Source organism: Semicossyphus pulcher, unplaced genomic scaffold (assembly GCF_022749685.1).
Source record: "Semicossyphus pulcher isolate SPU_LCO1_2020_fin unplaced genomic scaffold, fSemPul1.0.p SCAF_23, whole genome shotgun sequence".
NCBI classification, from domain to species: Eukaryota; Metazoa; Chordata; class Actinopteri; order Labriformes; family Labridae; genus Semicossyphus; species Semicossyphus pulcher.
Window position 1 is genome coordinate 5,794,341 of NW_027211697.1, and position 12,093 is coordinate 5,806,433.

At 40.1% G+C, this 12,093-nt stretch overlaps 1 protein-coding gene across 3 annotated transcripts in view; it reads right to left on the minus strand.

The window, feature by feature from the left end:
* Nucleotides 1-12,093, minus strand: part of LOC138602804 (syntaxin-binding protein 4) — a 74,100-nt gene that overhangs the window by 39,583 nt on the left and 22,424 nt on the right. For all 3 annotated transcript variants that reach the window (XM_069674378.1, XM_069674377.1, XM_069674376.1), the window contains exons 4-5: nt 1,597-1,666; nt 1,431-1,505 (exon numbers count right to left, since the gene is read on the minus strand). In XM_069674378.1, coding sequence (XP_069530479.1) covers nt 1,431-1,505; nt 1,597-1,666 — 145 coding nt within the window. The remainder of the gene's footprint in view (nt 1-1,430; nt 1,506-1,596; nt 1,667-12,093) is intronic.

The following is a 12,093-nucleotide window of genomic DNA, read 5'->3' on the forward strand; positions in this document are numbered from 1 at the left end:
CGTAACTAAAACTACTGTCATTGAACTTTCTATATCCCTGATTATCTGCTTCAGCCCAACACTGGCTGGTCTGCTGTTGAATGGGCTAACATTAGGAATCTTTGCTGGTGTTTTGGAAAGTTAAATGTGTTTTAGTCAGCGGTAGGGGCGTTATGTCAATACTGCGGCTCCGCCAGCCGATTTCTATGGCGCAGGGAAAAGGACAAAATTAAGACTATTGAGAGGCCGAAGGAGGCTATATCTTGCCCAGCTGTCAAGTTGCCTTTTTCCTTTTCTAAGCCGGCCTCTCAGTTACCAGCGCTGGCTTATCATTGGCCAGATCAGTAGCTGGCTTCGGGAAGGATATAGCCTCCTTCGGCCTCTCAATCGTCTTAATTTTGTCCTTTTCCCTGCACCATAGATCTCAACTGTGCAGACTCTGTGCAATGAGAGGAGATGGAGACGCATCGTCCATCTTTATGTACCACCAATAAACCAACAGGTAGAACAGGCAGCCTGGAGACTTCTTTTAAACAGTCAGGCCTCAGCATTCCCAGGTGTGTTGCTATTTACACGGTGGATTTACGCCTTTGTTCGTATAGAAATCGAGCTTGGGCTGGCATATTTAACTTCTCTCTGTGCCCCTGCATATACAGAACACACACAGGTCACTGTAGGATATATGTCCATGCACGGATTGATGTTTAAATCACTGAGGCTATCCCACTGTATAGCAGAAATGAAAATTCAGAGAGACACTTTGTATGCGTACGCGCGAGGCACAGCAGCATAACTTAATTAATTATTTAGATCTCCAGACACGCCATCAGGATCGGACAGGATCTTATGTTTATTACAGTTCTGTGTGCTTACCGTCAAAGAAAGGTAGGATGTAAATGTTTATTTACTTATTTTTGCTGCTGGTTTACATGGCTGTATTATCCAGTGCTTGTGTAATGGGCACTGGACTGGACAGTGTAATTAAAGGTAGTTATGTTTGAGGATTATAATAAATTTACCTACAAGTTGCGTGTGTGTGTCTGTTTCTGAGTGTATTAGTGAAAGCGTGCGTCCCTTTGTGTGTAACAAGCAAAGACTCATCTTGAAAAAATCCAGATTTAAAAAAACATTTGTATTTATTTGCTGTGGCTAGGATGAGGAGTGTGGCTGTTTAAAAGAAACAAATCATGGAAGGGAATATTTATAAACTTTTATGGTGCAGTTATCTGTCGCTTCATATAAAACTCTCAATTGACCCAATGCTTGTTCCTACATCTTGTTGTTTACATAGCTTGTAGCCTACATGGTGACATTTAGTGGATCAGGGTGATCAAATTCAAATATTGAGTTTGACAAAGTGGCACAAAAATAAGATTATAGCTGGTCCTTGATAGCAAAAGATGGGATTTCCATATCAAGATAATTTAATGAACTTTTATACATTTGCTTACTTTGCTTCCTCATCTCTGGCTATGAGAAGGCGCATGTGATTTGTTGCTGACGCTGCTCTCAAGATGTCCACAGCTCTGAAGAACAAACACATGAAGAAATTTAAATTCTTGTAACAGCATGTCAAACATGGGTAAAACAAAGACAAGAGCAGTAAGACTGGACTACCTTTCACTTGTGACTCCTACTAAACTGTCTCCGTTCACCTCCAAGATCTGGTCCCCTGGCATCAGGTTTCCTGTCAGAGGTAAAAAAAAATAAAAATAAAAAAAGGTCAGGTAGTCCTTTGTTGTGTATTACTGTTTGTAGTTTAGAGCATAATGATAATCAGTTTCTGTAGCTTAGAGACAAGGCATCATCAGATATGCTTAAACAAATAGAATACTGCCAGATATTTGCGCATATTAGGTACACTGGATAATAGTGATACTCTTTTGGTCTATCAAGAGAGACCTAGTTCTCTTTATCACGTCCATGGTTGTGGATGGCCATATTCCCAAACACAGACATTTTATTCAAAACACGTTACACAGCTTATAAAATGTATCTGAAGATTTTTAAAAGTGCAAACTGAGTGGATGTGCTTTCTCGATGTTAAAGATAAGCTCCAGACATGTTTTAAGACATATAAAATGCTTGAAATTATAAATTGTGTCTGATTTTTTTTTACTGCAAAATATATTTAATTACTATGTAAAAATCCTCCCAAGGCATCTCCTCCTTCTCCCTCATTAAAAATTCCCAAATCTGCATATTCCCAGCCCACTATGTACTACGTTTCTCCTTTCATAAAATTCTAGCCAAAACAGTAAGTTTGCAAAAATTATAATGATGGTTATGGCTGGCTCACATATCGCCGAACTAGTTGCCATAGGTCGCACATAATGATGTGTATAGCGTCACCCCGTCCATTAACGGGATTGGCTCCTTAGGATTGTGACGTCGCAAACCCTGCCAATCTTAAAACTTTCTGTTCATCCTGTCCTTGGTGCACTGCAGTTTAAAGCAGACAGGCCCAGCCATGGAGATGCTTCTGTTGGAGATGTCTTGTAGCACATGAAAAACACCACATGGAGATGTTTACAAGGTTAAACACTTGGGGGGATTTCACTACGAATGAATTGCGCCATAAATTGCGTATCATTTGCACCTTTCTATCTGCACCGTGTCAAGGTCTGATTCACAAAGCAAATTGCCATAAAGTTTCACAGATCCGTGCAGTTTGCTCTTTTTTGCATCTGATTGTGACACTCTCTTCTGGGCTCTCAGGCTATAGTTGAGCACACTGACGGATCTCAACTCCATGCACAAATCGATGATGAGCAGGGAGAGGAGGGGGCAGCTCTTTTAATGTAAAGTCCAGACTCGACCAGTGATTACTAGTTTAATTGTCTGTAACGCAGCTTCATTTCTTTAAATGTGCGTGCAACAGCAGCTCGTCCATATAATAATCCCCGCCATGCATAAGGCTCCAGATTGTCTGCCCATGTCTGTGCCCGTGTGCCGGGGTTGAGCCTTGCACAGCCCCGGACTGATTGGTCTCCTGATTATTATAATGACAATATATTATTATCAGATTGTTTTAACAAACAAACACATTATTTTGATCACACAAAAGGTGGAATTGTCGTCATGATCACCGGAAACTCAGAGTGTGACAGCCCTTATAAAAGGTACTCTGCAGTTACCACCAGGACTCTGCAGCAGTATATTTTCACTCTAACTGTGCGGTGCTGTTAGCGCTGGTGTTTGTGAATTAGGTGCTTTTTGCCACGAGGCTCATTTGCATAGAAAGGGGCCAAAGTTGCCCCAAATGTTTGCATAATGACATTTAAATACGTGCAAACTGCACCAAAGCACAGAGATGCTGTTTCAGCCCTCTGCGTGTGCTTGGAGAATGAGGCAGAATCTTTTTGTGTCATTTGCACAGGTTTTGTGGGTGCAAAAGCCGTGCAACCCTTTAGTGAATCCCCCCCTTGATTTTCACTGGAGGGGGTCTTTAATGTTTATTATTACAGGTTCCTTTATACCTTTTTTTCACATTATTTTTTTCAAGATTGCCAAGTCGATATTAGAAACTGGAAATGTGTCTCAGTCATATTTTAACCTTCATACCTCAGCGATAGTCGTTAAAGGGCCCAAAAAACATGGCAATCACCCAATTAACACACACTTTTATACACTAATGTTCTAATTCTAATACACATTCACAAAAATGCTCACCAGCCAATGACATATCCTTCAGGCTTAACTTGAGGTTCAGTATCTTTGACAATCAGACCGGAGGAGGGATTGTTGACTAATCTGCCAATTAGTGGACAGCCCACTTTATCTCCTGAGAAAAAAAACCCAGAGCCAAAGTTCTTAAATGAAAATAAAATTAATGGGGAAACATTTCCACCACTACTTTGTTCTACTTCCATATCAGTAAATCAAACCAACATAATTAAGGGGCTCAAATTCCAGCATAAGAGTTACACTCTTATGCACTTAGTCCAGTTTCTAAGGTGACCTCAGTTAAGTACCAGATCACACTATGGAACTACACAAATAAACTGGATGGCCCTATCAGGGGAGACACCACAAGATGACGTGTGAATTAAACCTGGACATCAGGTGACTGTCAACCATTGATTTAAAAATAGCTTATCAAGGGCAACCTTAAGACAACCACTTGATGCATGGTTTAATTTCCAAATAAAAACTATAAGTACTGGATTCAAACGATAGCATTGATGAATCAGTAAATAAACAAAATCATTTTCCAGTTCAACATCCAGCATAGCAGCTATGAGGGAAAATAACGGCTTAATTGGAGCCTAGTATGTCAATAAGTGGCAAAAACAGCACTCAAGCTTAAGGTTATTTCAAAAGCAGGACAAAGTTAGCAACTTTCGTCTTTAGGTGTGAACAGAGGTTTTTGATTATGTTTGTGCCGTTTAATATATTGTCAAATTGTAGAGACTTTAGTATGGACAGAAATATGCGTCAGTAGAAACTGAATTTGAGTTATTTATATTTGAATTTGAATCACATAATTTGAAATTTAATTTAAGTTTGAAACTGAATTCCAATAAACTTGAAACTGAACGTAATATTCTGAAATTAAATTCAGATTATTTGAAAATTCTAATTCTACATTCAGTTCTTTTAATTCAAATTAAGTTTCAGTCTACTGAGACACATCCAGCTGATGAGGAAGAGCAATGGAGTGCGGATTCACAGCACTCCTTTTTGGCCAATCAGCAGCACCAATATTTTTGATCATTTCCTTCACTACATGGAGCTTCTGGTAGCTACCAAAGCTAATGATAGTTAGTTATATTATTAGTAATAGTCATATCATTAGCTGTTTGCGCTAGCTTTGTTTGTGGATGTTCCGGGGGGCAACTACTGCAGGGAGCGAAAGCAGTGTCAACGACTTATATGGAGTCAAATAACAGTCAAAAAGATTTTGAGCTTGTAAAATAATGTTCACAAATAATTTCACACTCCACAGTTGTATTTCATGTTTTGTGTGCATGTAATACAAATTAGCATGTAATAATCTAAATTTGTGAAGGTGTAAAAAAAACTCAATGGGGTATGATGGTGTAGTTTGACGACAGGGAGTAACGTTAGCGTTACAGTCACCAGGATATTTACAGTGAGCCTAAACTGGACTCTGACCCGGACGGTGATCAAGACACGGTGGAGATGGGAGATGAGTGAGAGGGAAGTTGGGCACCAGTTTGTGCCCTTCTCTGGAGGCCTGAGCGGGGGTTTGGTGGGGGAAGCCTGTCGTGTCTTCCCCTCAGTGCCAACTAACTCTGAACGTCAGAGGCCCCTATGCTCATTAGCGGACTTCACACCAACTCACCTCTGTGCTTATTGAGTCTGAGTCCTTATTTGTATAAATATAAGACTCAGACTCTCTATGGGAGTCATGTAAAAGTAGTGCTAGCTGCATGGCAACAGAAGCTACACTTAGCAGTGGTTACTTTAGCAAAGCTATTTGTCAATCAGCCTTTTTAATTCAAACAGCTTCCACAAGGTTGTTCCAGTGGTTATAATGTTATGACTGATCAGTGTATGTGTTAATATGCTTTCATTCTGTTGGTGAGAAGGATGAATGATAAAGAGAGGCAGAGTTGCAGTCCTAAACACTTCTATTAGAACAGTTACTGACCCAAGAACGTTTCTAACCATATATCTTCCCGGGAGTTTTTGTGCTCCCTTGTTCCTGGGGATTGTTGCTGCAGACCACCTGCTGCTGTGGACAGGCTTTACTCAGATTGCAACTATTATTTACAGTCTTCCCCATAGTATCATTATTATAGTTGCTAATAGACCTGTTGACTTCAGACTGTTACCATTATTATCAGCCTTTCATCATTACTATGGTGTTCTTCCTAATTTTACACATTTGAACCATGTATTATGTATTATATGTTGTTGTTGATGTAAATAGTAAATGGACTGTACTTAGTACTAGTCTTGTGACGACTCAAAGCTGCTTTTATACTACATGTCACATTCACCCATTTACACACTGATGGCAAAGGCCTAAGTGCCAATCTCCAATCAGATCTATGCCCATTCATACCTGATGGCTATGCCAATTTGGGGTAATTTGGGGTTCAGTGTCTTTCCCAAGGACACTTCGACATGTGACTGTAGCAGTCGGGGATCAAACCCCCAACCTTCCAATTGAGAGACGACGGACTCTACCACTGAGCCACAGCCGCCCCATGTAAGAATAACATATGTTGTTGTTGTAACAAGAACATATGTTGTTGTTGCTCTCTTTGCCTGTCTCTATCCTGCATCTCCCTCTATCACACTTCTCAGCCCTTCCAGTCAAGGCAGATGGCTGTTTAACATGAGCCTGGTTCTGTTCGAGGTTTCTGCCTGTTAAAAGGAAGTTTTTCCTTGCCATTGTGCCAAATTTTGTTTAGTACTGCTCATGGTGGATTCATGTTGGCTCTCTCTCTAAACAACTTAACAAAGAGTACGGTCTAGACCTGCTCTTTTTGTAAAGTGTCTTAAGAACTTTGGTTATGATTTAGATAAAATTTTATTTATTGATTGATTGAAGAACCTATTCGTAAACAACATTGGACTAAAATATTGATTGATTCTGTATCACCCTAAATGAATCCCCTCGTCGCATTAGAACTGACATTTCCAATGCACCTGCTGAGGTGATGGTGATGCCATCTTTGACACAAGTCTAGTAATATACCCTTAACCTAAACTCAACTATATCTCAAAGCTTTGTGTCTTAATCTCTCACAACAAACCTGGAAAACTGTGTTCCTGTTCCTGAGTTTTATCAAGTTAAGTCTTTTAAACAGATAAAATCATCATTGTAGCATACTGAAATAGTTAGGTAACTTGATAAAGACAGTCTTAGTACTGTGTACTGTGTGTCACACAAGGCATTGAAATGAATTGCTTTCCAGAAAATACTTTCATCAGACCAATATTAATTTTATTTAGTCATGTTTAAATTGCTATTTCTAAACTACAAGCCATTTGGAAAAATGTCTCCAAGAGATGTATTGTGGATAGCATTAATGCACATTTATGGAAGCAATTCCATCTGCTTTCAATTCAAAGCCATATTTCAACATGATGGTGTCACACCGCGGTGAGGTTTGTCTTGTCTTGGATTTTTGTCTCGTAACTTCCTGTTTTATTTTGAAACCTAACTCTCCTCTCGTTTCAGGTCACTTGCCCTTCCTCATGTGTCACCAGTCTGATTGTCTCCCCTGATCCCTGATTGTTTCCACCTGTTCCCCATTACCCTCATGTGCTTATAGTCTGCGTCTCCCCTTTGTCTTTTGCAAAAGTGTTTCGTCCTTGTCCGTGCACCCAAGCCCTTATCCACAGTAATAGTCGATTTTGCCAAGAGTTTTTTGCTACGCCACGTAAGTTGTTTTCTGTTTCCTCCTTTGAGAGTGATTTTTCGTTTGTTAAAGTTTTCTAGTTTAGTGTCGATTTTGTGTTATTTTGTAAACTGTTTTCTTTCCTCCCTTTTGGAGCGATTTTGTGTTTAATAAGTATTAGATAGTTGTAGAGCCTCCTGTTTAGGTGAGCCTTTTTCTTTTGTCCCGTTGATCAGTAGTTTTGGTTTTCCTCCTTCAGGAGCGATTTATGTTTTAGGATCTTCCCTGTTTCTAGTGTGTTTTTTGTCTCTCCTTTTATTGGAGATTTTCCTTATTAGGAAGTTTATCTTCCGCGAGTTATCTTGCCAGGACTTAGTTATTAAGGGAGTTTTTCATAGCCCAATTGTTTGTCACTCTTCAAAGAGGATCTGAAATCAATAAAGTGTGCTTGTACGTGATATCCTCTGCATCTGAGTCCTCATTTTAGTCCAGGCCTGACAGATGGAGGGCTACGATGCCAACTTAAGTAATTCCAAAATTGATCATCTAACTGATAGTGAAGCAGGCCTACATGAATTGCACTCCTCTCTACTACCCCATAAAAAGAATCTTCTTCTCAATGGTTTAGCCCCCAAACCCCCCAAAATAGACCAATTTTTGAGAAATCCTGACAATAAATATATATATTTTTTTCTTTTCTTTTCTTTTTGGTCTTTTGCCTTTACTCCATATGAAAGTGAAGAGTGACAGGAAATATATGGAGAGAGAGTGAGAGTGGGGATGAAATGAAGTCGGAGTTGAGCCCCTGGTCGATGCAACAAGGACTTTGCCTCTGAATAGCAAAGTATAGACCTGCTTAATACCATACCTTTCCTAATTTCTAGGATATTTGATCAATCAATTGTGTGGCTTTGCACATTATTTAATTTTACAACTTTCAGGCAGGATTTTAAGTGCATCATTGCACATAAACAAGATTAATAAGACCTGCTTGCATCAGACAATTTACTTCTTCCAGTACTTGTCTTTTTAGATCTTAGTGCTACATCCAATACCATTGTCCCTCACATCCTATTACAGAGATCGGAACATTTAATTGGCATTAAAGAAACCACACTAAGCTGTCTTAAGTCCTATTTGTTAAATCGATCTCAGTTTGTACATGTTCGCACTGAAGCCTCCATGCACTGCCAAAGTTAATCATGGAGTAGGGTTGGGAAATGTCTACCGCATTGGACTATGACAGTGACCCGTTTAAACAGTATGGCAGTTTGCAAATTTTACAAACCAGAACTTCAAACCACAAAAGGCGAAGGCGATAGAAAGGGGGGCGGTGTGGCACTGGACAGGGTGAGGGAGGAAATTGTGAATCCAGTCTGTTTGTTTCTCTTTACTGCTACGGTGATGACTGTCAGTAAAGTTGACTATACCAATTTTGCATTAAAATGTAGGTCTTTAAGGTAAAGCATGCGACTCCAGTAGGCTGATATAGGAGTAAAGTGTGGTGCTCAACTACGTACAAAAAATAATGATAGTCGAGAAAATGGTGGGTCTGTTAAATCACAATTCATGGTTCTGGGCTCTGACCATTTCTACGGCAAAGAGACACAACAGAAATCTGGGGAAAGGGCAGTTATGCTACAGGATAGAGATAATAACTGTGTCCCAATCCAGGGGCTGCAGCTTTTGAGGAGGAGGTCTGCGGAGGATGCTCCATTCATAGCCTGTTTAGACCGTTAAAGCCAAAGTAGAATGACCCGTTCTGGTCTACAGAGCATTTCCTGTCTGCGTCACCAGCTGTTCCTGCCCCTTACCCTTGCGTCACTAAATGCCGCTCCTGTCACCTAGCAACAGGTAGCTAGCAGGCTAACTGGTTTGCATAACTAACGTCACGTAACTTAACCTCTTATTTTAAAGATAATTTGTTTCAAGGGCCCTTTTGTTTTTGTAAACATGTGTAACACTATTTGATTGAATTTAAAACAAAACTTTTAAATTTAAAAGTTTATTCTTTTGACCACATAAGAGTCCTCCATCTTGTGAATTGGCGCGCAATGCATCTCGGGATACTTTGGGCTTTTTAGGATCCATCCAGTGCATCCTTCGTGGCCCGGGAAAGGGAGGATTTGTTGGCCGCATCTTAAGGAGCCTTCGAATTGGGACAGAATTCGACGCGACGCTGTGGCCTTGAAAGGCTGCAGCCCCTGGATTGGGACACAGCTATAGTTTCTAAACACTGACATTCACCCTTTCCTAAGTGATAATTCTATTTTATACTTGACAATGACAAATAAAAAGAAACGGCCGAAAAAACTTTTTACATTTGAATTATTGCATATTAAATACAAATAAATGTACCCTGAGTTAGCATGTATCTTGTGATGTGCTCGTGTTTTTTGTTAGTTGTCATCATTTAGCCACAACTTTTAAAGTTTAACAGGTAGTAAAGATTCGGTGCATAGTAACTACCCAGTATGATGCACACTTTACTTGAGGGGACACGAAAATAGAAACTAATTGGTGGTAAAAGTAATAATTCGTTATTGGTTAAGTCCTGTTTTAGTGCATTATTCAGAAATAATAAAAAAAACTGCATTAAGTAAAGGGCCATCATAAGGAGTCACAGCTACCCGTTAACTATTAGTTCATTAACATAATATCTAACAGTTGTAATAATATCTAAGTAATCATTAGCTACTCTATAAAATCTGATAAGCAGTTACTCCTGATCTGCCCATTAACAAATGGTTTACGAGCAGATAGTTCCTCATTCATTCTTCATTTGTTCACTGGTAACTACACAAATTTTGTGTAACTTATTGTAAAGTGTTACACAGTACTTTAAAACCGGAGATATACTTACTGCTTGGCCTTGCGTTCCTGTACACAACCATCTGCGTCATGAACGTAATTGTTCACATACTACTGGAGGATACCTCTAGAGACAGACCAGAGAGTTCAGGCTGTGTAAAACTGTTTCTCCAACATTAGCCTCTGTGCACGGATGTAATGGTCCCAGGCTTGTTTCCATTTAGTTTTTAGTTTTTAGCTTTAGACTTCTAAAATGATCTTATCTGTCTCTAGCTATTTTGACAGCCATGTTTGTCGCTGTGTAGTACAGTACATCGTACAGATGTGGATAATTGCGGACTTGATCTATCAGCTCTTTTTCAAAACTGTCACATCCCCCTCGCTACAATGCCCCTACCGGCCATGTGCATACTGCATCTTGCGTAAGTGTAACACAAATTTTTGAGGACGTGCACAGCTGACGCGCCAAACAGACGCAGAGAATGTGTGGCAGCCATCATGCATACTCATATGCGTAGTTAAAAGCAAGAATATCTCCGGCTTAACACTTACAGATGAAAAGAATATGGTATGTAAAAGGGGCTATATGTAAGATTTTACATACTGTATATTCATCAATCAAATATCATTTTTTATTGCCAATGTGTGAAGGGATAGTAGAGGAACTGATAAATTGAGACCTTCCCCAACTTCCTCCACTGGTGCTAACAACCTGTGGGCTGATTTTTATGTAAAGCACGTTTTTTCCAGGAAACAATAGGATGTGACGTATCTGCACGTTCGTGAGTACCTCTGTTGAGAGGTAGTTCTACGCCACTACAGTGAAGTCAACAGTGTGTAGCACGAGACAGCGCAAGCTGTGAAATAGAGATGGATAATGCCAACAAATGACCGGCACCCACAACAACACCAACACACAGGAATAATAATTTAAAAAACTATTTTTAAAAACGTTTTATCGAGTGAAGCCCGTCTGACCAAAGAGGAATGTGATCGACGTCAGGGGGAAAACTAGAGTCAACATCGGCAGGGCATGCGAATCATGGAGACCTTCAATTGCTTTTGGGGATCAAAACAGACCCACAACTTATTGTTGTCATAGAAACAAAACCTGCGTGCAGCGTTCTCTAATCAGGTGCAGCGTTTTTTCTCTCACAGGACAAGTGCTTCATCCCAGCTCTCTCCAGCCGCCCTGCCCTGCCTGGCTAATGTTCGCTAATGCTTGTGATGATTTGCTGGTTCGCCGGCGCAATTTGCTGTTTGGTTACGAAGCCCAATGCTGGAGTCATACAGTGTATTTATCTAACTATCTAACTTTATGACTACCAAAATACTATCTGAGTGTGTCAGTTATCTAGCTTGAAATAACTTTGCCAGCTAACATGACAAACTGTGTTGAATTTGTAAATTATGTAGCAGAACAAAGCAAATGTGTACTGATTGTTTTCTATTAGCCAATATCATTGCATTACCTGCCTAGGCTAAGGTTAGCCAGCCAGAGTAGATAACATCAGCTAACTTACGCAGACTCCCAGGGCTGACCTGGCTGGTAATTGAGTAATTTGCCGTTTGAATTTGAAGCGCAATGCCAGATCCATGCAGTGAAGTTATGTTAGAGCTAGTTGGCTAACCTTAGCATGCTCGCTAATGTTATGACAACCAAAATACTATCCGAGTGTGTATGTCAGTGTTGTCAGTCTAGCTTGACAAATAAATTCGCCACCTAACATGATATTAACTTAGGTATTATGACAAACAGTGTTGATGACAAACATGATGCTAGAGACAACATGATACTGGTCAATGAACACGTCTCGTCAGTGAAGTAAACAGAGCCGGTGAGTTCAGAGATTGAGCATGCTCAGTTTCCTGTGTCTTCGGCAAAAACCCCGGATGCTCGTTCATGCGTGCGAGTGTCCACGCAAGCTCATACAAGAAGGTTGACTGCAGTTCCAACGGCCAACCTTGTCGCTAGGAATGAGGA